Source organism: Chiloscyllium punctatum, chromosome 19 (genome assembly GCF_047496795.1).
Source record: "Chiloscyllium punctatum isolate Juve2018m chromosome 19, sChiPun1.3, whole genome shotgun sequence".
Lineage (NCBI taxonomy): Eukaryota > Metazoa > Chordata > Chondrichthyes > Orectolobiformes > Hemiscylliidae > Chiloscyllium > Chiloscyllium punctatum.
Genome location: NC_092757.1, coordinates 81,406,101 through 81,431,779, shown reverse-complemented (window position 1 = coordinate 81,431,779; position 25,679 = coordinate 81,406,101). Strand labels below are relative to the sequence as shown.

Here is a 25,679-nt window from a genome sequence, read left to right as displayed (position 1 = left end):
TAACCACCTTCCACCCCCCACCCCCCCCCACCCCTTACCCCAGCCACTTCGAGGACATCATGCAGTGTCCGGGCAGATATGAAGGATCTCACAGGTACTGCCCTTCCCACCACCAGTCAAATGATGTCTTGGTGCTTGTTGGAAAGTTCTGATGATGAGGCATTCTGCCAAATGACTTTGACAGTCTGCTCAGGGAATTACCTGACAGGATCCACTCTCTCCTTTTCCCGCAGGGTTTTGAGGACACCACATGCTGACCACTTCCTGATGGGCTTGTGGTCAACAGTGTTTCTCTTGGCAAATGTCCTGGCCAAAATGTGTCCCACAATCAATACCTAAAAGTAAGCGATCTTGTCTCTTACCACATTGCAGTTTATGAGAGCTTGCAAATTAGTTACCACGTTTCTTGTGTTACGATGGTGAGTGCACTCCAAAGTCATTTGTTAGCTGTACAGTAGTTTGAAATATACTAAGACTGCAAAAGACAGCATATCAATGCAATTATACTTTTCATTTTATTCCAGCCTATTTCAGAACATTGTGCTCGTAAATAATGGATACGGAAATAAGCTGGTTCTTTGATCCAGCTCTCATCTTCAACCCCCACTCTCCCTCCATTGCAGCCTCTCTTATGATACACTGTGAGATGTAACGTGGTGATATATTGGCACAATAAAAAGCAATGATAATGGCAGAACACCAATGCAATAAGACATGGGGCTGACATGCTATTATTGAGTATGACACTTGGATGATTAGGGAGTTGTGTGCCATTTACACGGGAGACAGTTGTTGAGATTACAGGATGAAGACATAACAAGGTTTCATAATATTTGTTTGCTGTTTTCATGGAGCTGTTGACCCATTTTAAATGCACTGCCTAATGTCAGAGCAGACGGCCAAGTGGAAGTGTAGTTTGTCAAACAATCTTTAGGAAGATGAGTAAACCCTCAACCATGTTTTGCCATTCAATTATATCAAGGGTACGACCTGTGAGATCTTTCCTGTATACCCGGACACTGTGTGCCACCACACACTGCCCTCAAAGCAGCTGTGCCTGGGGGGTGGGGGTACAGACTGTCATACATCTCCTTCTGGAATGTGCCTTTGCAAAGGAAGTTTGGAGGAAGATGCAGTGGTGTTTGTCGAGGTTTGTCCCGAGCAGTATCATAACTCCATCTACCCACTCTTCCCTAACCTTACATTTTATTCTAGTGCTGTGTCATTGTCAATATGTACCTAAAGTTCCTGTCTTGTTCCTGCTCAACTTCAATTATGCCATCTTACACCCTCTTATTATACATAACCTTGTTTTAGTTCATGTCCATTTTACCTCAGTCGCCCTGATGACATGCAATACTGGCTGGCCCTTCATTTAAGATTCGGTACTTTTTCTTGAAAAGTACAAGAGACCTTCAAAGTTTCTCCAGCATGTCATGAGCAGATGTCTATTCCCAAGTGACACACTTCTATTTATGTGAATCAAGCCTCTGTAAGGGCAAAAGTGATCAGCTCATTCCCAGATAAGTCTGAGCAATTTGCACTGAATAATTTCTTAGTAAGTGACTGTCAGAAGAAATTAACATGAAGATGTTTCCCTTCACTAAGGACGTGAGAAGCTTTGTCACTTGACCTTTAAAACTAAGGTACCTTCTTAGCAGCAGGGTTTATGTAAAAAAAAGGCTGATCTGCCAGAGTGGATTAAAGCAAATTTCTTGTAATCGCCAGTTAAACTCATGCATAAAATGAATAACAAAATCTTCATGTACCTTTGCGGGGGAGATTACTTTACACCATAAACCAGCACTTAATTTAGACATTTTAAATGAAGGAATAATTCATTTTTTTGCTTCAAAATAAAATTACATTGCTAATTACTAAACTCCAGTTATATTTGGATTACATTACACAAACCAAGTTGGGTTTTCCCGGTCAAATCTCAGGACTTGAAATTTCTTTAAAACTCTAGGATTCTTAAGGTGCTTGTCAGGATAAATACCAAGAGCATGTTTCTCCTTATGGGTGAGCTTAGGTTCAGAGGGCATTGTCTCAGGATAAAAGGATGCCAATTTAAGACTGAGGTGAAAAAGAATTTCTCCTCTCAGAGGATTATGAGTCTTTGGAATTCCTTGCCACAAAGAGCTATTGGGGCAGAACTCATTGTATAGATAGATAGATTCTTGATCGATAGAGAAATAAAGGGTAATGGGGAAAGGACAGAAAATTGGATGTGACGAATGTCAAATCAGCTGTCACCCTTTTGAATCATAGAATCCCTACAGTGACCATTTGGCCCAACAAGTCCACACTGAACCTCCAAAGAGTATTCTACCCAAACCCATTCCTCTGTCCTATTACTTTACGTTTCCCCTGACTAATGCACCTAACCTACACATCCCTGAACACTATGGGCAATTTAGCATGGCCATTTCACCTCACTTGCACATCTTTGGACCATGGGAGGAAACCGGAGCAAACCCACACAGACATGGGGAGAATGTGCAGACTCCACACAGACAGTCGCCTGATGCTGGAATTCAAACCCGAGTCCCTGGTGCTGTGAGGCAGCCGTGCTAACCACTGAGCCACCGTGACACCCTTTGGAGGATGGAGGAGCAAACTCAAGGGGCCGAATTGCCTATTCCTGATTCTATTTCTTCTGGTCTTATATGAATAGGGGTACATCATTTAATGCCTTGAGTCATTCAAAGACCCTGACTGATCTGCACCTATATCCACCATTGGCCCATATGCTAGATACCATTAGCTAACAGAGTTTTGCAATCTATCATTTATTAGTGTCTACAGAAGAGAGTTCAAAACTTGCTCCACCCATTATTTGCAGGGACATTTCCTAATTCTGAATGATTTTTTGATTGTAACTCCTAGCCTTGGGAAAACAAATCAGAAGAAACATTTTCCCTCAATCTACCCTCAACTGTTGCCCTCAATATTTTTTTCTTTTAGTCATTCACAGAGTCAAGATGTCATTGGCTGGGCCAGCATTCATTGCCCACTACTAATTACCCAAGGGGCGGTCAAAGAGTCATTGCTGTGGATCTAGAGTCACGTGTAGACCAGACTGGATAATGGCGGACAGTTTCTTTCCCTGAAGGACAATATCTTGAAAGCTTTAATCAAATCACCACTTAATCATAGAAGTTGCAAGGAACATAATCCTAGGTTGTGTGACTTCTCCTTGTAACTTAACCCTTTGTTGTGAAACTTGAAAGGATGCAGAAAAGATTTACAGGATGTTGCCAGGGTTGGAGGATTTGAGCTATAGGAAGAGGCTGAACAGGCAGGAGCTGTTTTCCGTGGAGCATCGGAGGCTGAGGGTTGACCTTATTGCAGTTTACAAAATCATGAGGGGCATGGATTGGGTGAATAGGGAAAGTCTTTTCCCTGGGATCGGGGAGTCCAGAACTAGAGGGCATAGGTTTAGGGTGAGAGGGGAAAGATATAAAAGAGACCTAAGGGGCAACTTTTTCACACAGAGGGTGGTACGAGTATGGAATGAGCTACTAGAGGATGTGGTGGAGGCTGGTACAATTGCAACATTTAAGAGACATTTGGATGGGTATATTAATAGGAAGGGTTTGGAGGGATATGGGCCGGGTGCTGGCAGGTGGGACTAGATTGGGTTGGGATATCTGGTCGGCATGGATGGGTTGGACCGAAGGGTCTGGTTCCATGCTGTACATCTCCATGACTCCATGTCCAGATACTATTATGGTATGCTGCACTCTTTCTGAGGCCAATGTATCTGTTCTATGGTGTGGGTGCAAAATGTGAACACACTTCAGCTGTGCTTTCGCCAGAAATTTGAATAGCAAAAGGATTAGAGGATTAACTGTTAACTGGCCGAATGAATCAGCTATTGGAAATGTTCCCAGAAGCTGCTATAATAATGGAACTTAAAGGAAATGGAATAACTGTCCATCATTAGTCATTCTGACCTGAGAAATTCCACATTGGTGTAAACCAACTGAGGAAGGCATGCGAATCCATTATTTTACACAGGGGCGTACGAGACTTTGTTGTCATCTTCAGATCAATGTTTAGCATTTTATTTGAAGAGATAATTATCATTTGTAACTGCAGCCAATTACAGGATACTTCAGTTAAATACAACATGCAGTGATACTCCAAACAGACTGAAGGCAATCATGAATCACTATATTATTCCAATCAGGAAGGATCAAAGGTTTATCAATATTTGATTAACCAATGATCTGGGTGTTATCTAAGGTAAAATTAAAATCCTTTGTCCAACTACTATCCATTGAATGGGCTCATATCCCAGCTTAATTTTTATCTCATTTTGGATAAACTTATTTCTCATGCTGCCTCTGAGTTATTGGTTGAAAATCTTTGCCCACATTTGGGGGATAAACCTCTCATTGTGCACAACAGGGAAGACTCAAGAAAGGGAGCACGGTCTCAGAATAAAGATTTAGGATTGAGATGAAATTTTGTTCTTTGGAGGGTGTTAAATCTTTGGAATTCTCGACCCCAGAGAGCACTGGGGGCTGAGTCAGTAAGTATATTCAAATTGTAATAGATTTCTAGATATTGAAGACATCAAGGGATATGAGAATTGGCAAAGGCAGTCGGTGTACTGGAGATCAGAGTTGGAAGTTGAAGACAAGGGTATATAATGCTTGGAGCAAGTTGCAGAAAAAAATTGGAGAATTTACAAACCAATGTTTAAAACCTAATCCACATGTTCATACGGAGCATGGCTTTGAATTGATTGAGTTGAGGGACAGAGAAGCAGTGGCGTTGTATGGAGAGGCTTTGGCAAAGAGCTGAGATTTTGGAAAAGAAAGGTGTGTTTCCAGCAGCCTGCAGAAGTGGAAGTTGTCCTGTTAAAAATAAAAAATAATAATTGGAATGCCACACACACCACAGCTTCTTTGACAATGAAGAGCAAGTGAGATTGTCACCATTACTTCTGCTTTTATTTTTCAAAGATGGTAAACCCAGGGCCCTCCTGCTTTCATTAGTAGATGAAAAATGTTTTGATACTATTTTGAAGAAAAGAGGGGGATCTATCCCCAATGAGGTAAAAACAATGACTGCAGATGCTGGAAACCAGATTCTGGATTAGTGGTGCTGGAAGAGCACAGCAGTTCAGGCAGCATCCAAGTAGCTTTGAAATCGACGTTTCAGGCAAAAGCCCTTCATCAGCTTTATTCCTGATGAAGGGCTTTTGCCCGAAACGTCGATTTCGAAGCTACTCGGATGCTGCCTGAACTGCTGTGCTCTTCCAGCACCACTAATCCAGAATCTATCCCCAATGTCCTAGCTCAAATATAAACATTCAGTCAGCATCATAAAAATATGTTCACTAGTTACCTTAATTATTAATAATGGGAGGGACTGAAACTTAGGCTTGTTGCTTTGATACCATGGTGTGAACTACCATACAAGTGGGAGATGCAGGTACAGTGACAATGTTTAAAAGACATTTAGAGAAGTACATGAATAAGAAATGTTGGAGGGATATGAGCCAATGCAGGCAGGTGGGAGTAGTTTAGTTTGGGATTATGGTCGGCATGGACTGGCTGGACCGAAGGATCTGTTTCCATGCTGTATGACTCTAAATCAGATACAATTCCAATTGAGTGATTAGTGGCTTTTAATATGTGCCCCATCTTTTCAAGGGGATGTTAAATTAAAGTTCTGTTCAGTGAGCCAATGGATGTACAGACTGTGTGCAGAAACTCCCTGGTTTATTTTTCAGGTACGTGAGAGAAGGGAAATTCAAAATGGAAGAAAGGACGCTCACAGCTTTCAACTGGTTATACACTCCGTATCAGCATCGTATAGTCAGCAGAGCTGATCTAGAATCTCCCAGCAGGTAGGGAAAAAACAAGGGAAGAGATTGCCCTTCCGAAACATAATCTATTTTCTCAGGATGTGTAAAAGCACTCTGCAGCCACTTTCAAAATGTGAGCATGTTGACAAATGCAGCAGCTAATTTTGTAAAATACATGATTCATAAATGGAAAGGAATAAATAGTCACATTTTTAAAAAAATTATAGCACCCAGTGCATCTGTTTTTGGTGCTGCAGCAGCCTACAAGGAAACCATTTAGTCTATCCTACCTGTATTAGCTCTTTGGTAAAGTTTTTGAATTAATCCCACTCCCTTGTACTTTTTCCATAGGTTTATAATTTACCTTTCAAATATTTACTCCAGTTCTCTTTCATTATTTTTGAATGTGTTTCCACCACATTTTAGGCTGCACATTTCAGATCACAGCAACTTATTGTTTCCTTGTGTCACCTTGGGTTCCTTTGTCAATCACCTTTAATCTGCACCCTTTAATTACTAATCCTACTGTCGTTGTTGCTGAATCACTTCATCAAAATTATTTGCATATCTCTGTCAAGTCTCATGTTAACCAGCTTTGATGCAAATTGGGGAACCTCACCCAGGGTCTGTGTATAACAAGGAAAGTGATGTGGGACCTTTATCATGTCCTTGGAAGTATCTTGTGTTCACAATCCATCCCCATGGCTGTCTGAGGTCTTAATGCTGAATGACAGGTACTCACTTTAGTCTCCTAATGGTGGGAGATATTGGAAACCACTAATTGCATCAGCTTTTAGCACCAACTGTAAAAGATTTACATTCTTCCTATGTTTAAGTGTTGAATGTGATCGGCCTCTGGTTTGTGAGGGAGAGCAGGAGACTGAATCCCAAACGCATCTTGTTTCCAAAAACATGGTTTCCCTCCAATTTAGCATCGTGTGTGAGATCTGCTTTCAGAACCCAGGCATCTGGCCAAAGATGTCAGTTGGAAAAATAACTGAGATCTGCATGGAAAGACTAACGTTTGCACACTTGCTGTGAGACAGCAGTGAGAGTTTTAATAATTATTGACTCGAGTAGTGACAAGAACTTGAAGCCTGGTGGCAGCATGTAATTTCATTAATAAACACGAAGAGACTTCTATGTTGTCAGTTATTGGTGGAGAAATGCCTAATGGCTTTTTCATGGTTTGTATTTGTGTTTCTTTTTAAATAAAACTATTTTTGTATATTGCTTACAGTTTATCAAGTTAAATACAGTATTATGAGTTGAAATATTGTGGCACAGAATCTCAAGGTATAGCAATGACTTCACTGCTTCCTCAGGGCTTGAATTAACACTCTATGTGTTAGCAAGGTAGACTAACATCTGCATTCTGCCAACACTTTTCATGGTAACGAATGTGGGAAGGACCAGTTTTATTTTGTGCAGGATGTTGATGCTGTTCGGAACAACAGCCATCATAATGATGGTCTACACCCCTGATTGCCTGCTTGGGCATTGACCATCGGGATTGACAGGGTACTTGGCCAATGCTCCTCCCCAAAAAAAGCATTGGGTTCTGGTAATGCACCACCCTCTTTCAGGACCCGAACAGGAACTGAGACAAAGCACAAAGCCAGAGAAGGCAAGAATGCCCGCCTCAAGGAAGATTTATGAATCAGTCTTTGGAGGCAGAGACCTCTAGCTGGGCTTCAACTTCCCTACTCCCACACCCCCACTTCATCTCATGCCATTGGCTTCCTCAATGCATCTGAAAATGGGTAGCCAAACATGGGAAAATCCTCCTCTAAATGTGCAGACCATATAATCCATACTGTATACTGTCTGTATATTAATAAGGTTTCTCACAGGAAATATTGGTGCAGGAGGCACAAATCATTTATATGGCGTCTGTTCCAAACAAAAGTGACTAACAAATTCAAAATTGGAAGACGGTGCTTGCCAGAGCTTGTTGATTAATGATTGGAGGCAGTCAACATACTCTGCAGGGCTATAAATTGAATCTGTGGAGTTCTTTACTGCAAAGGGCTGTCATTGAGTACATTAAAGGCTGAGACAACTAGATTTTAAAATGGTAAGGGAATCAAGGGAAAAGGCATAAAAGTGGAGTTGAAGATTGTCAGATCAACCATGATCTTGTTGAATAGCAGCAGACTCAGTGGGCTGAATAGCCTCCTACCTCCTTTGGTCTTAGGGTCATATAACACTCCTCTACTTTCCGCTACACTAAATCCTTCCATTTCTCATAATTTCAGCTGTTTTTAATTCAGTACATTACACCAATGACAGCTGATATTGGCCATGCATTAGCACCTTACTGCGTGTTTGCTAAGAAAGGTATGGCCTGTTTCTTCCCCGCGATTGGTCGCTGCAAATTCAGCAGGTTTTGTTTTTCAGGAATGAATAGAACGAGGAGCCATATCTCACGGTGCTTTGCCAACTTTATGTTTATTGGAGCTCCTCTTGCTCATGAAATTCACATGTAACAGCAGCATTGATTAGGATGGATGTGAACGGATTAAAGAGGATTCAGGAAAGATGTGGCCCGGACCCCAGCTCCAGGTTCAGTGGGGTGGTATGATGGCTCAGTGGTTAGCACTGCTGCCTTCCAACACCAGGGTCCAAGGTTCGAATCCAACCTTGGGGACTGTCTGTGTGGAGTTTGCACATTCACCTGGTGTCTGCGTGGGTTTCCTCCAGGTGCGCCGGTTTCCTCCCACTGTCCAAAGATGTGAAAGTTAGGTGAATTGGCCATGTTTTATTGCCCATCGTTCTAGGTGCATTAGACAGAAGGAACTGGGTCTGGATGGGTTACTCTTTGGAGGGTCGGTGTGGACTTGTTGGGCCGAAGGGCCTGTTTCCACGCTGTAGGGAATCTAATCTAATCTAATCTAATCGTTTACAAGAGAGGAAGAATTCCAGTTATTTAGAGTGGGGAATGTGGAGCTGTTCTCCTTGGAGAAGAGGAGATTAAAAGGAGATCATGGCGCTCAAGTCCTGAGTCTAGACATGGAGAAATTATTCATCAGAGCAGAACGAAAGGTTAAAATTTGTGGAAATAAAAATGCAATGATGGGATGAGGAAAATAGGTTTTCTGCACTGAGTGGCAAGAATCTGGGATACCTTGGTATGTGGTAGAGAGGCTTTCCAAAGAAAATTGGATAGATGTCATAAGAGAAAGAAACATTAGAAGACATTGGGGAGGTGAAATAACTGCACAGAGGCTGGTATCCCATCACCAAGTCACCTTTTGTATACTAGTGCACAGTACACTGGCTGTGGCCAGCCAGCTCGGAGTCAGTCCTCAACTGAGGAGATTCTAATCTCTTGGTTATATTGGTCAGTGAGGGCTGATTAGTCTAGGTTAATAACCCCAATCTAGGACGTCACTGTCAAAAAGGTCCATCTGGTTCCAATCACTACAGGAGAAAAGGTTGGGGAGTGGGAATTGATCATGCAAAGTATCAGTGATATGCCAAATAGCCTCTTCCTGTGACTGCTGTAATCATTCAGATGCCCGAATGGGAGGACAGGAGCTGCTGACAGCTCAGCAATGCTTTATCATTGGTGGATGTTGGGATGATTGCTTCTGAAGCTGCATTAGAACATTATTTCAATAAGCCACCATACATTTCAGCACAGAGGAACTATACAGAGCAGAGAAAATCACCTATGCAGTGTATTCAAAAAGAACGGGTACCCAATGAACACAGTCCGCCGATTTCTCAGCAACAAATCCAAACAAGCAGACAAAACATGTCCAGAAACCGTAGCCACTCTCCCGTACATCAAAGACATCTCGGAAATGACTGCCAGACTACTCAGACCCCTTGGCATCATGGTAGGCCACAAACCCACCAACGCACTAAAACAGCAGCTAATGAACTTGAAAGACCCTAATGTCATCTACAAAATACCTTGCAAGTACTGTAACAAACACTACGTTGGACAAGCAGGTATAAAACTAGCCACCAGGATACATACATTAACTAGCCACAAAAAGACATGACCCACTCTCATTAGTATCCTTACATACAGATGAGGGAGGACACCACTTCGATTTGGACAACACATCTATCCTAGGACAAACCAAACAGAGACATGCATGAGAATTCTTAGAAGCATGGCAATTGAACCAAAACTCTATCAACAAACACAGCATGTTATACCCCATCTACCAACCCCTGAGAAAAAAAACAGAAAATGTCATCACCTAGGAAATGATATCACCACAGGAAATTACATCACCGACCCAAGGAAACCCAAACATAGAAAGCGGGCTACACCACCTGTGCTTCATTAGCAGGCTCACTGAAGATGTTACCTAGTATGGTGATGAAACATCTGAAAACAAACCCTCCAGCTCAGTGAGCAAACTTACATGTAGAATCTCAACCTGAGCTACAAATCTTCTCAAACCTCATGAAGGAAGAATAGATGCTGATCATGGTAGAGTTAACAAAGGACAGATGGGAGGAATATATTAGATTAGATTAGATTACTTACAGTGTGGAAACAGGCCCTTCGGCCCAACAAGTCCACACCGCCCCGCCGAAGCGCAACCCACCCATACCCCTACATTTACCCCTTACCTAACACTACGGGCAATTTAGCATGGCCAATTCACCTGACCTGTACATCTTTGGACTGTGGGAGGAAACCAGAGCACCCGGAGGAAACCCACGCAGACACAGGGAGAACGTGCAAACTCCACACAGTCAGTCGCCTGAGGCGGGAATTGAACCCGGATTTCTGGCGCTGTGAGGCAGCAGTGCTAACCACTGTGCCACCGTGCCGCCCACAAATCTAGCTGTGTGAGTGGTCAGGTTGAAAGGCATGTTTCCTTGTTGTATTTTTGACGTTATTCTAACAGCAGGCATGTTACAGGCTTGGCTAAGGAATGATTATGTTGACTTTGCTACATCTGCAGAGTCCTGGGTTTACAAGAAACACAGAGTGCTGGAGAAACTTGGTAGGTCTGGTGTAAATTTCTCTGTTCTGTGTTTTTTTCCAGCATCTGCAATATTTTGCTTTTATTGCAATCTTGAGTTCATTCTGCGGAAAGTTAAATGGTGTCTTCTTCAGTAGAATGATATAACTGTTATCTTTACCAATTTCACTTTGTCTCCCATTAATTCATTCAGTGGGCATTGAAGGTAACCTGTTTTATTTCCAATTTGTAAAGGCAATCTGTGATCTCTGTGGAAGAGAAGTTCTTTACATGAAGTCGAGGGAGAAAGTAAAAAGCATTAAAACCTAAGATTTACTGAGCATAACTTGAAATGTACGTACTTCACTATCAGGCCATTCTCCTCCTGCAATGTGGGTGATCTTGATTCAGATATTCAGTGGAAGTTGCTATTTCACCAAAGGGTGGACAAATGACAAAGATCAGCATCCAAGAGAGAGGGGAATTGGAAATGTCAAAGGGAGCTTGAGGTACAGTTGTGAGGGAGAGAGGGGATTTTACATTACCACTCTTGATATAGAGAAAAATCTTTGCATTACTGGAAGGATTTCTGTTTCTCATCATTAATTTTGAATACTCTTTCCTTAGCAATTTTAAAATAGTGGAGTTGGGGCAAAGTGGCTGGTAAACTGGCAGTCAGGAACCAGACAATAGAGTGAGAAAGGGCCTGTTGTCATTCCTGGTGGAGAGGGTATATCGTGAGGGTTGGATGAGAATATCAGTTGAGCAACGGCAGCAGTGTGAGGGTTGGGGGTTAGTTGTTGCAAGCAAGAGATAATGTGTTGAAGCCTTCAGGGATTGCAGAGCCATTGTTGACTGGTCTATTCCATGCTGTCAACATGCCTTTTTATGTTTACGGAATTCTGACGGCTTCTGTCCCCACATCACAGGCATGAGAGAGGGAGCTAATTGTGCAATCCTGCCTCTTGACAACTCCCTGAATTCAGTGCTAGCCTACTGAAGGCCATGCACTCAGTCTGTCAGAATAACCAGAGTTATTCTGTTTATCAGAGATTTGTCTGAGAAAGAAAAGTTACATTTCTGCATTTATTGCCTATCCCTAATTGCTGTTGAACTGAGCTGCCCGCGAGGCCATTTCAGAGGATATTTAAGAGCCAACAGAATAGCTATGGATGTGACATCACATGGAGATCAATCAGGTAAGGAACATTAATGAACCAGGTGTGATTTTACTAGCGACAATTGACATTATACCAACTTTATTTTTTAAAAATTCTAGATTAAACACGAACAGGCAAGGAATAGTAGGATACAGATCATGAACAGTGAGATGGGATTAGTTTAGTTTGGCATCATGGTCAGTGCAGATATGGAGGGCCGAAGGGCCTGTTTTTGTGCTGTACTGTTCGACATTCTATGTTTATTTGCTAATTGAATTCAAAAGCTGTCACAATGGACCTTACGTTACTGGCCTTTAGCCCTCTGCTGGTACATTAATAATGCAAGGCGAGTGAGAGAAAGGTGTTCTAACATTCAATGTTAGATGTACCCATCTCTGCCGATTTAACGCTTATTGTAAACAGCTATAATTTCTAAGGGCGGATTTTAAATGAGCACATTCTCTGTCTCTATGATAATACACTGTATAGTTTCATGCACATTGAAATCAGTAGGTGGCATAATTTCCCTGAAGATATCTGAATAAACAAGTTCCATTGAAGGAGCATTGGTCAGGAATTCAGCACAAATATGTTACTCAGAGGCTTAAAACAGCAAACAGGGGAAAATAAACTCTGAGATTCTTTTCTTTTCACAACTTCACACACACTAAAAATATGAAATGAAAACAGAAAGTACTGTTTTGTACTGCACAGACCTCAGCAGGTCTGGCAGCATCGGTCCTGTTCACTAGCCTGTTGCCCTCCTGTTGGTCTATTAATAATTTAAATATAATTAAGGAAAATGTTCAATAAGTTAATATTCTTAGAATCCCCTCCGTGTGGAAGGGGGCCATTCAGCCTATGCTGACCCTCTAAAGGGCATCCCATCCAATCCAACCCCCATATCTCTCGGCACATTAACATTGCCAATCCACCTAACTTGCACATCTTTGTTCTGTGAGAAACCAGAACACCCAGAGGAAATCCACACAGACACAGATAGAATATGCAAACTCCAGATAGACATTCGCCCAAGGCTGGAATTGAACCTGGGTCTCTGGTGCTGTGAGGCAGTAGTGCTAACCACTGAGCCACTGTACCACCTATTCCTAATATGTGCCACTGTACTTATCCCTGCTATGTTAAGCAATTAATCACCAACTTATCTGGTTTATTGTCAAAGAAAAACCTTACTGGACTCCAAGTGTTATTTCAGATTGACTCTCCACAGATGCAGCTAGGTCTGCTGAGTCCGCCCAGCACTTCCTGTTTTTATTTCAGATCTCCAGAATCTGCAGTATTTTTCATGTTATTTTAGTGCCTAACAATATTGTGATTCAGGATGACATGCAGTTACTTTAAATCCTTAATTACAGGCTGTGACAGTCTCCAGTTCCAGCAATTGTAACAACACTGTGCTGACTGTGAATTGATGTCAATATTGTCACAGGCACAATATTTTTAATGATAGATTCACAATGGCCCCTCCAAATCAATTGGGGGACAACACATACCAATGGAGAGAAAAAGTAAAATCTCTGCTGCATTATTGGAGAAATTGTACCTGTCTGATTGTCTTCAAAACAATGTTAACTGTGAAACTGATCAGACCATTTCTGAAGGAAACTGATACTGATTATAGACCTTGTTAATTACATGGAGCCACATGAGTTCTTGTCTACAGCTTAATGAGTTTGAGAGCTCAACTTATCTCAACAATTTCTTTCTCCAGATGACTAAATTGATGACACTACTATGCCTACAATATAGCATGCTGTGTTCAGTAAGACAAAATAATCAGATCGTTCATTAATACATTTCTTAAAGTTAGTATGTTATTGGAATAGATTGTAGATATAATTAGGTTGGACAGTATTTTAAGATCTTGATTGCTGTACAAAATATATAAATTATGCAAAAGTGTAGTTGCTGCCAAACGTTTGAATTTAACCTTTAGGTTTTGGGCAGGCCCAGGGGCATTCCTGCCTCCTGGCCTCATCCTGTGGTTCATTTCCTGTGGTTTTCAGCTCTCGCTCAATGGAGATACACAGTCGGTATTTAAATATCATGAGCAAGTTCTGTGAGCTTTGGACAAACAAGTGGTTAGACATCAAAAAAGTGGAAAGTCACAAACTTATATTAATTTTTTTCTGATTTTTCATGGGATGTGGGCATTGCAGGCAAGGTCCATATTTGTTGCCCATCCAAATGTGCCCTTGAGCCGAGCTTCTTGCTGGGCTATTTCAGTGGGCAGTTAATGGACAACCACATTGCTATGAGTCTGGCATCACATGGAGGCCACATCGGGTAAGGAACATGAGTGAACCAGATGGGTTTTTACCACAACCAGCACTCCAGACTCCTCCCAGTTGTGATGCCAGACACTATACTGACAGGTTTGATTCACAATTTAAAAACCTAGATCTGTTCACTTGTCACTCTCAAACTGGTGTGCTTTGAAGAGCCAGTCATTTGACTTTCAAGATTCATGCTAATTTGTACAATTGCATAGATTCATGCAGGTTAGGTGGATTGGCTGTGCTCAACTGCCCATAGTATCCAGGATGTGCAAGCTAGGTGGGTTAACCAGGGGAAATGCAGGGTTAACAGAGGTAGGGGGGTCGGATGCTCTTTGGAGTGTCCGTGTTGGATTCAATTGGCATAATGGCCTGCTTCCACACTGTAGGGATTCTATGATTCTGTGACAGCTAAGAGCCCACAAGGCCACCAGCACTGAAGGAATTCCTGCTGAATTGCAGCTCATTTCACCATTTTCCTAATCTGTAGATTGAGAGTATGCCAGAAAATTATACAATTACAATATTTCAAAGGCATCTGGATAGGTATATGAACAGAAACGGTTTAGAGGGATATGAGCCTAATGCTGACAAATGGGACTGGGTCAGATTGGAATGTCTTGTCAGCACAGACAAATTGGACCAAAGGGTCTGTTTCTGTGATGAATGACACTATGACTCATTGACTCTAAATACTATGGAATGCTTTTAGAGGTGCTTTGGTGAGTTGCTGGATTTAGCAGGGTAAGTTTCCACTTCCTCATGGATGGAGGATCTGGTGACTCATAAAGGCAGCATGTGGGGGCAGCAGTGGAGGTGCTTCTGAGTCGACAACACAACCCTATGATGAAGCAGAGTTTGGGGAGAGGGCCAACTCTGCGCGATGCCCTCTGCCAGTTGGGGCTGAGGTCCTCTATGCCCCTGGACACTGCAATGGAGGCCAGCCCACATACCTGGCATCTCCATGTACAACCTCTTCAATGTTCCCCTGAATGACACCCTATTGAAAGACCTTGTACCAGGATCTCTGTGATCTCACGCTGGTGAACTGGCATAAAAACAAACCTTTCCCCCTGACCCCACTTGAATTCGCTTATGCCGCCTCTGAAAGGACTAAGTTTATTTTGTTTGGAAATATAAACTGGAAAATAGAAGGTTGGAATATCACCGTTCTTTAACAGTTCACAGAAACGTGGGGCAGTGTGGTGTTCACTTATTAGTTATTTGGCATATAACTTTTGGAGAAACTGAATTTGATACTTTTATGAGATTAGTTGGCACCAGGTGTCCTTGGCTTCAAGATACATTGCCTGGAAACAGCCTTTTGATTTGTTTTAACTAGCAGTTTGTCAACACCTGAGGGATAGTTGCACTCAAACCTCCAAAAGCTAGAAGCCAAGACAGATCTCTCCTTCGATCTTGGTGAGTAAAAGAAAACCCCAGCATTAAAGGACTCAAAAGAAAATAATTTCTAACTCGGGCAAAAAACCCTAGGTCCAACTGACCGGCTATTGCACTGGAGTTCACCATGATTGTCAACAACATGATATCATCACCAAAAACCGAAATAGAATTAGAAAGACAACTGGTTCTACCCCTTTATAGTTTGGATTCTTTATCCACAGAATTTGAATCGTTTATGCCCAGATTTTCTCCCTGTAATATTTCTGCAAAACTGCCTGTTTTGTCCATCCACATAAAAGAGAAAGACTAGCCTTGGAAGAATAATTTTAAAATCCTAACATTTCCATGACATACTTTCTACTTCTCTTCCTTGACTATTTTCCTGACCTCTGAGTCACACTCCGTTTCTTAAGACAGAAAGCACGCTTGAAACTGAGCTCTTCCTTGTGAAGAACAGACAAGTTTCCGCACATTCACCAAATGAGACTCTTTCCCCAAGGCTCACAAACCAGCTGTTCCCTGTCAAAAACTCAAGGCTTTTCCCAGTTACTTTGGCTACTTACAGGCTTCGAAGTTGCACATAGAAACCAGAAGCATGAGAAGGCCATTCAGCCCTGCTCTGCTATTTAATTGTTGTCATGAATGATCCTCTACTTTAACAGCACATTCCTGCTTTGTCTCCATACTCCTTAATGCCTTCTGCTAGCCTGGATCCAGAATGGATCACACTTTGAAGGTTGAGTGCTTGGTTTGTTGAAATCGTCACAGTTTCATCACAGAGACCAACAGGTCAATTTCTGGATGTGTTTCAACCTGTCAAGCAGAGAGCTGTTATTACATGGTGCTCATCATTTCCATGGAATTCCATTAATTGATGGACATGTATGTAATCATAAGAATAGTTCAGGTCAACTCTACAATCCTTATTATCTCCCCAGCATCCCAAGCTGCATATTAGTAATTCATTCACAGGATGTAGACATCACTGGCTAGGCCGGTACATATTGCCTATTCCTTGATGAGCTACCTTCTTGAACCATTGCAGTCCATATAATGTAAATATGCCCACAGTACTGCTATGAAGGAGATTCCAGGATGTTGACTCAGCTGCAGTGAAGGAACTGGCAACGCAGTTTCAGGTCTGTGTGGTGTATGGTAAGGCTTGGAGGGGACCTTGATGGTGGTGTAGCCATGCAGCTGCCAGTCTTGGCTTTCTTAGGTACGGGAGGAGGATGTTTGGGAGGTGTTGTTGAAAGAATGTTGCTGAGTTGCTGCAGTGCAACTTGTTGGTGCAACTGACCACTATGACTAGATAACGATGGTGGAGGGTGTATGGAAGAGGTGCTGATATGATCAGAGAAATAGGAATAGGCCATTCAGGCCTGCTCTGCCATTCTATAGAGTAATGGCTGTTCCAACATGTCAATGCCACCCATCTCCATAACTGTCTACCATGGAAACCATAACTCGATCGATTTCTATCTTTAACATATTCTAGACTGAGCCTCATCTGCCCTTTGTTGTTTAAGAATTCCAAAGATTCAAGACTGTCTGAATGAAATTTTGATTGTTCACCTCAGACCTAAGTGGCAACCCCAATATTTTTACTTTGTGTCCCTAGTTCTAGACGAGGGTGTTGCATCTACTCGATTGTTCCTTTAAGTATTTTATAAGCTTAATTAGATCATCGCTCACATCTTCAAAAATCTAGAGGCCCAGTTTGCCCAATCTCTGTTCCTAGGTCAGTCCCACCATCCCAGGAACAAGGATGATGAACCTTGAAGACACTCCCTCTATCTCTACACAGTACTTCAGGTGTGGTCTAACCAAGTTCCTATACAATTGAAACAAGACCTAATTACTCCTCCTGTGTATCCGAATCTTTCTGCAATAAAGACTAATATTCTTAACAGTTTGCTGCACCTGTATGTTAGCCTTCAGTGACAAGGTCATCTTGGTCTGTTTACACATCCAAACTTTCCAACCTCTTACCATTTAAGAAAGACTCTGCACATCTGTTTCTCCTACCAAAGTGGATAACCTCATATTTTTCCATTTTATATTCCATCTGTCATGATCTTGTCCATTCACTCAGCTTGTCCAAATGCTTCTAAGTTACTTTATATCTGCCTTACAGCACAAATTCCTACTTAGCTTTGTATCGTTCACAAATTTGGAAATATGACATTTGGTACCCAACTCCAAACCATTGTTGTCCATTGACCCAGTATGATTGGAATTTCCAACTCAGGGTGGTAAGTGGTTTGGAAGGGAAATTGCCTTCCCCTCTATCCGCTCCCATGTGTCTTCTGTTCTTGTCCTCCTGGATGGTGGTGATCCTGGGTTTTGAGCGTGCTATCCAAGGAGCCTTGCTAAATGTCTACTGTGCATCTTGTAGGTGGTACACACTGCTGGCACTGAGCATTAGTGGTGGAGAGAGTGGATGTGTCATCAGTCAAATTATTTGTCCTGGATGCTGTCAAGCTTGAGTGTTATTCGAGCCGCACTCATCCAGACAAGTGGGAGTACTTCATTCCACTCCTGACTTATGGATGATGTCTTTATATGGCTAGTCCAGTTCAGTTTCTGGTCGACCCTTAGGATATTGATAAAGGGGGATTCAGAAATAATAATGCCACTGAATGCCATTGAAAGGTGGTACATTCTCTCTTCTTTGAGATGTTCATTGCCTGACATTTGTGTAACATAAATGTTAATTGCCACTTATCAGCCCAAGCCTGCATGGTGTCAAGATCTTGCTGCATTTGGATGTGAACTGCTTCAGTGTCTGAGGCGTTGGGAGCGGTGCTGAATGTTGTGCAGTCACCAGTAAACATTCCCACTTCTGACCTTTTGATGGAGGGAAGGTCATTATTAGAGAAATAGAGAGTATTCCATCACACAACAGTAAAGTGAGAACGGGTTCACTGTTTCTGCATTGCTGGCTTTCCTTTTCTCTTTTTACTTTCTGTTTCTTTCTCCAGCATTTTCTTAGTCTGTCTCTGATTGCCACAGAATGTGTTAATTTTTTTTCACTTGCCAGTTGATTTCCCCTCCCCCCCCCCCCCCCCCCCCAACAGTCTGTTCCCCGTTCAGCAAGAAGCTGTAGAGTGTCCTCTTATATTTACTCTCCTTCATTGAGAGAAAAGCCCTCAACCAGGAGCTGCCCAGTTACGTTTACAATGGACTTTTGACAAGATGGTACTCAAACACACGATTGTCCTTTCAGATTCACAGCAAGCTGTCAGCGTGTAGCCTTTAACCAGAGGCTGCCCTGGTGTATTAGCAAAGCTTCAGTTCCCTGTAGAATTTCTAGCAGTGCAGCCTTACCTTCCCAAATTGCAGATGGCAGTGATACATGCTCTCTTAAGGCAGGCTGTTGATGTGATTCTGGCTGTGTTATTGATTGACGTGATGATGAATCCTCATAAGACTGCTCAACAGGCTGTCAGGATCTCACAGTATGACACTTGTTTGACAGATCTTGTTGCCAAGTTCACTTCTGGCTTTTTGACAAATTTTTCCAAGAACACAATTTGACAGCAGCCAGCTTGGAAGGGGGAATGTATCATGGTGGAACCACAGCTGGAGTTTGGAGCTTCGCAATGCTGATGAAAGTGAATATTTCCTGATTCAGCACAAGGGAAGAAAAGCGAAAACCTGTTTGTGTACCCAGTATGACGAGGTTCCACTAAAATTCAAGCACACAATCCAAGCTATCACTCCAGTGCAGTACCTGAGGAGTGTTGCATTGTCAGTGGTGCTGTCTTTTAGCTACGACACAAACTGAAGTTTTGCCTTGCCTGTTGACCATCTCCACAAACCATATTCAAAGAAGTTCAAGGAATTATTCTGATATCCAGGCCAACATTCAACCCTCAATAATGTACAGAAAATCCTGAGCTGTCAGCCTGCAGTATACCACTCCTGGCTGGACAGGCTCCCAGTCTAAAACACGCAGTTACTGGGTTGAATGATCCCCATTCTGCATTGCAGAATTTTCAGAAACTTTACTTCTTATTTTAATCGTATTAAGAATGATTGAAAAGTCAGCCACAGCATTTTTACTTCACATCAGACACCCTGAAGAAAGATTGTCAATAAATTCTTCAGTGACACATGGGAAAGTGACACGGGTGCACAGAATTGGCATTTACATCATTTATATCGAGTCTCATCTCTCTATGAAGCATTATTATAAATATACTAATGTATGTTTCCAGGGCAGCAAATGTAGCTCACAAAATGGTTTATTCTGTCCCCAGAGGCAATGCGGTTTGTGGCAGAACTAAATCAGTACCACAGGTTTCCAGGCTGCCATTTTATCCTAACTGTGGTTGGGCTGAAGTGTCAGTTTATTGTGAGGCAGCAAGGCGACTGTTGCCTGATTAGAGTTATAGAGTCATAGAGATGTACAGCACAGAAACAGACCCTTCAGTCCAACTCGTCCATGCTGACCAGATATCCCAACCCAATCTAATCGCACTTGCTGGCACCCAGCCCATATCCCTCTAATGCCTTCCTATTCATACACCCATCCAGATGCCTTTTAAATGCTGAAATTGTACTCCACCACTTCTTCTGGCAGCTCATTCCATACACGTACCACCCTCTGCGTGAAACAGTTGCCCCTTAGGTCACTTTTATATCTTTCCCCTCTCACCCTAAACCTATGCCCTTTAGTTCTGGACTCCCCCACCACAGGGAAAAGACCTTGTCTTTTTAACCTATCCATGCCCCTCACAATTTTATAAACCACTATAAGGTCACCCCTCAGCCTTCGATGCTCCAGGGAAAACAGCCCCAGCTTGTTCAATCTCTCCCTGTAGCTCAAATCCTCAACCCTGACAACATTCTTGTAAATCTTTTCTGAACCCTTTCAAGTTTCATAACATTCTTCCAATAGGACAAAGATCAGAATTGCATGCAATATTCCAAAAGTGGCCTAGCCAATGTCCCGTACAGCTGCAACATGACCTCCCAACCCTTGTACTCAATGCTCTGACCAATAAAGGAAAGCATTCCAAATGCCTTCTTCACTATATTATCTACCTGCGACTCTACTTTCAAAGAGCTATGAACCTGCATTCCAAGGTCTCTTTGTTTAGCAACACTCACTAGGACCTTACCATTAACTGTATAAGTCCTGCTAAGTTTTGCTTTCCCAAAATGCAGCATCTCGCATTTATCTGAATTAAACTCCATCTGCCACTTTTCAGCCCATTGGCTCATCTGGTCAAGATCCTGTTGTAATCTATTGTAACCCCCTTCGCTGTCCACTACACCTCCAATTTTGGTGTCATCCGCAAACTTACCAACTGTACCTCTTATGCTCACATATGCTCATTTATGTAAATGACAAAAAGTAGAGGATCCAGCATCGATCCTTGTGGCACTCCACTGGTCACAGGCCTCCAGTCTGAAAAACAACTTTCCACTACCACCCTCTGTTTTCTACCTTCAAGCCAGTTCTGTATCCAAATGGTTGCTTCTCCCTGTATTCCATGTGATCTAGCCTTGCTAACCAGTGTCCCATGGAAATATTGTCAAATGCATTACTGAAGTCCATATAGATCACATCTACTGCTTTGCCCTCAACAATCCACTTTGTTAATTTTTCAAAAAACTTAATCAAGTTTGTGAAACGTGATTTCCCACGCACAAAGCCATGTTGACTATCCCTAATCAGTCCTTGCTTTTCCAAATACTTTACATCCTGTCCCTCATGATTCCCTCCAACAACTTGCCCACCACTGAGGTCAGGCTCATCGGTCTATAGCTCCCTGGCTTGTCTTTACCACCCTTCTTAAATAGTGGCACCACGTTAGCCAACCTCCAGTCTCTGGCACCTCACCTGTGATTATCAATGGTACAACCATCTCAGCACTAGGCCTAGCAATCACTTCCCCAGCTTCCCACAAAGCTCTAGGGTACACCTGATCAGATCCTGGGGATTTATCACTTTTATGCATTTCAAGACATCCAGCACTTCCTCTTCTGTAATATGGACATTTTTGAAGATGTCACCATCTCTTTCCCTACAGTCTATATCCTCCATGTCCTTTTCCACAGTCAACACTGATACAAAATACTCATTTAGTATCTCCCTGATGTCCTGCGGCTCCACACAAAGGCTGCCTTGCTGATCTTTGAGGGGCCCTATTCTCTCCCTTGTTACCCTTTTATCCGTAATGTATTTGTAAAAACCTTTGGATTCTCCTTAAACCTATTTGCCAAAGCTATCTTATGTCCCCTTTTTGCCCTCCTGATTTCCCTCTTAAGTATACTCCTACTGCCTTTATATTCTAAGGATTCACTCGATCTATCCTGTCTATACCTAACATATGCTTCCTTCTTTTTCTTAACCAAACCCTCAACTTCTTTAGTCATCCAGCATTCCCTATACCTACCAGCCTTCCCTTTCACCCTGACAGGAATATACTGTCTCAGGCCTCTTGTTATCTCATTTCTGAAGGCTTCCCATTTCCCAGCTGTCCCTTTATCTGAGAATCTCTGTCCCCAATCAGCTTTTGAAAGTTCTTGCTTAATACTGTCAAAAATTAGCCTTCCTCCAATTTAGAATTTGATTTGGAGGTGCGAGTGTTGGACTGGCGTGTACAAAGTTAAAAATCACTTAACACCAGGTTATAGTCCAACAGATTTATTTGGAAGCACTAGCTTTCGGAGTGCTGCTCCTTCCTCAGGTGGTTGTGGAGTATGGCCCACAGCTACCTGATGAAGGAGCAGCGCGCCGAAAGCGAGTGCTTCCAAATAAATCTGTTGGACTATAACCTGGTGTTGTGTGACCTTTGACTTTGTCCCATTTAGAATTTCAACTTTTAGATCTGGTCTACCCTTTTCCATCACTATGTTAAAACTAATTGAATTATGGTCACTGGCCAAAGTGCTCCCCCACTGACACCTCAGTCACCTGCCCTGCCTTATTTCCCAAGAGTAGGTCAAGTTTTGCACCTTCGCTAGTAGGTACATCCATATACTGAATCAGAAAATTTTCTTGTACACACTTAACAAATTCTTCTCCATCTAAACCCTTAACACTATGACAATCCCAGTCTATGTTCGAAAAGTTAAAATCCCCTATCATAACCCCTTTATTATTCTTACAGATAACTGAGATCTTCTTAAATTTGTTTCTCAATTTCCCTCTGACTATTAGGGCGTCTATAATACAATCCCAATAAGGTGATCATCCCTTTGTTATTTCTCAGTTCCACCCAAATAACTTCCCTGGATATATTTCCGGGAATATCCTCCCTCAGTTCAGCTGTAATGCTATCCCTTATCAAAAATGCCCCCCCCTCACTTCTCTCTTGTCTCCCTTTCTGTCCTCCCTGTAGCATTTGTATCCTAAGATGCCAGTCCTGTCCATCCCTGAATCAAGTTTCTGTAATTGCTATGATATCCCAGTCCCATGTTCCTAACCATGCCTTGAATTCATCTGCCTTCCCTGTTCGGCCTATTGAATTGAAATAAATGCACTTTAATTAATCAGTCCTTCCTTGTTCTCTGCTTTGTCCCTGTCTGCCCTGACTGTTTGACTCTCTCCTTTTCCCAACTATACCAGTCTCCGATTGATCTCTTTCCTCACTATCTCCCTGGGTCCCATTCCAACTCTTCACCACCCCCCCCTACCCCCCACCTTACTAGTTTAAATCTTCACAAGCAGTTCTAGCAAACCTCCCTGCCAGTATGTTAATCCCTTCCAATTCAGGTGCAATCCATCCTTTTTGTACAGGTCACTTCTACCCCAGAAGAAATTCCAATGGTCCAAAAATGTGAATCGTTCTCCCATACACCAACTCCTCAGTTTGGCAAATGGATGGATTTGGAAGGATATGGACAAGGTCCGTAGTAAGGTATCAAGTGCAGTTCAGGTACAAACATGCGAATAGCAAAAAAAAAATGCTGCCTGAACTGGGAAAGCGTATGGACTTTTGGCAAGTATGGAAATGGGTTATTAAAAGTCCAACACAATTGGACCTGGTTATGGCTGTCACTTTTCAATGGAGTTTGGACTTAGGCAGGCAAAATACAAAACCAAGAGGTAATGTTGAACCTGACTCACACCACTGTTAGAGTATTGTGTCTAGATATCTTGTTATGGGAAGGACATAAGTATTGGAATAGGCACAAAATAAAATGAATAGAATCATGAAATCTTAGAGTAGGAACAGAGTAAATTTACTACCACAGTACCAAGGTTAGAGGAGTTCAGTTACATGGGGAGACCTCCTCCACTGCCAAATCCAAGCCACCCAAAGACTGGGGAAGAACATCTCATCTTCCACCTTGGCACCACCTACCTCTCTCCCCCCCCCCCCCCCCCCCCCCCACCCTAACCCCCCCACTCCGATCACACATCATCAACATTGACTGCACAAGTTTCCAAATTTCCCCACTCCCCACCTCATCCCAGATCAAACCCTCCAACTCAGCACCGCCCTCTTGACCTGTCCTACCTGTCCATTTTCCTTCCCACCGATCTGTTCCACCCTCCCCACCGACTTATCACCATTAGCCCCACCTGCATTCACCTCTCACCTTCCCAGCTGCCTCCCCTTCCCCCTCCACACTCCCAATGAAGGGCTTATGTCCGAAACGTCGACTGTCCTGCTCCTCAGATACTGCCTGAACTGCTGTGCTTTTCCAGCAGCACACTTTCCGACTCTGACTCTCCAGCATCTGCAGTTGTCACTTTCTCCTAGCTCTGGAGTTGTCGCCTTCCATATGAAATGGAAGCAGGAAGAGGTCAGCCATCTCCTTGAGCCTGCTCTGCAGTTCATTAAGACCATGGCTGATCTTCCAGCTCATCAACATTGTCCCTCATTATCCACAGATCCCTCAATCCCCACAGTATTCATAGCTCCACAGAACTGTTCAAAATTATGAAGAGTTTTGATAAAGTTAATGAGAAGAAACTGGTTCCAGTGGAAGAAATGTGGAATAAATAATTGACAAAAAATTGGATGTGAGCTGAGGAGAGTTATTTTTTCTGCAGTGTGTTGTTGTGAATTGGAATGCACTGCCTGAAAGAGCAGAGGGAAAAAAAAATCAATAATAATTTTCAAAGAGGAATTTAATATCTCTTTCATAATTGCATATAGAAAACATTGGCTATTTAAAAAGGATATATTACAATGGAAATGTTTGTATGGCCCTGAGAAAAGAATTGGGAGTCCAGTTGATTGTGAAAGAAGCTGCACAGGAATCAGAGTCCAAAGCCTATCTTTCACCAATGTATTATTCCAAGACATCATGAATGAAAAATCCACTGTCATTTCAGCATCTTACTTTTAACTAGTGGTGAGAAGATTATGATATAACCCAATGAAGATTATCAAGATAATGATGGTTATAAAGGGGATTGTTTTCACACATCAGAGAGGTGACTGATACATTATTGTCATGTGTACTGTGATACAGTGAAAAGTACTATTTTACAGGCAGATCATACTACAGAAAGTACATCAGGGTAGCAGAACCGAGTGCAGTATACAGCATTACAGCCACAGAAAAGATGGAGAGAGAGAGAGATCAGAATTAATATTTGAGAGGTCCATTGAAAAATCTGGAAGAAGCTGTTCTTGAATTTGTTTGTGCGTGTATTCAAAATTTTATATCTTCATTTAAGGTAATCAAAAAATGAAAGAGGTGATTAAATTAAAAAATCATCTCAATCATAGGATAATTACATTGTGGAATTTCCCCATCAGAAAACAATGTTGAACACAGATTAGAATTCAAATCATGAACAATGTTGACTAATACATAAGGAGCAAGCAGGAAAATGAGATTAGATTGGATGGTTTGTATAGGCAGAGGAGAGCTCAGTACAGAACCGAGGAGCTGAATGAATGATAACATTTTATTAATTCTGTTGTCAGTTGGGGAAATTTCCAACAATTTATTTTGTGCTTTTTTGTGAAGCGGCCTCCTGCAGTAACACTGCCTCACATTTCCAGCCACCTCCCCCCCCCCTTTCTAAGTGAAAGTGGTAGTTGCAAAGAACTCTGCTGTGTATTAGCTCCTGGGAATTGAA

At 42.3% G+C, this 25,679-nt stretch overlaps 1 protein-coding gene across 4 annotated transcripts in view; it reads left to right on the top strand.

Moving 5' to 3' along the window:
- LOC140491527 (rap1 GTPase-activating protein 2-like) overlaps positions 1 to 25,679 on the top strand; it is a 407,584-nt gene that overhangs the window by 23,696 nt on the left and 358,209 nt on the right. For all 4 annotated transcript variants that reach the window (XM_072589835.1, XM_072589836.1, XM_072589834.1 and 1 more), the window contains exon 2: positions 5,750 to 5,866. In XM_072589835.1, the coding sequence (XP_072445936.1) occupies positions 5,750 to 5,866 (117 nt within the window). The remainder of the gene's footprint in view (positions 1 to 5,749; positions 5,867 to 25,679) is intronic.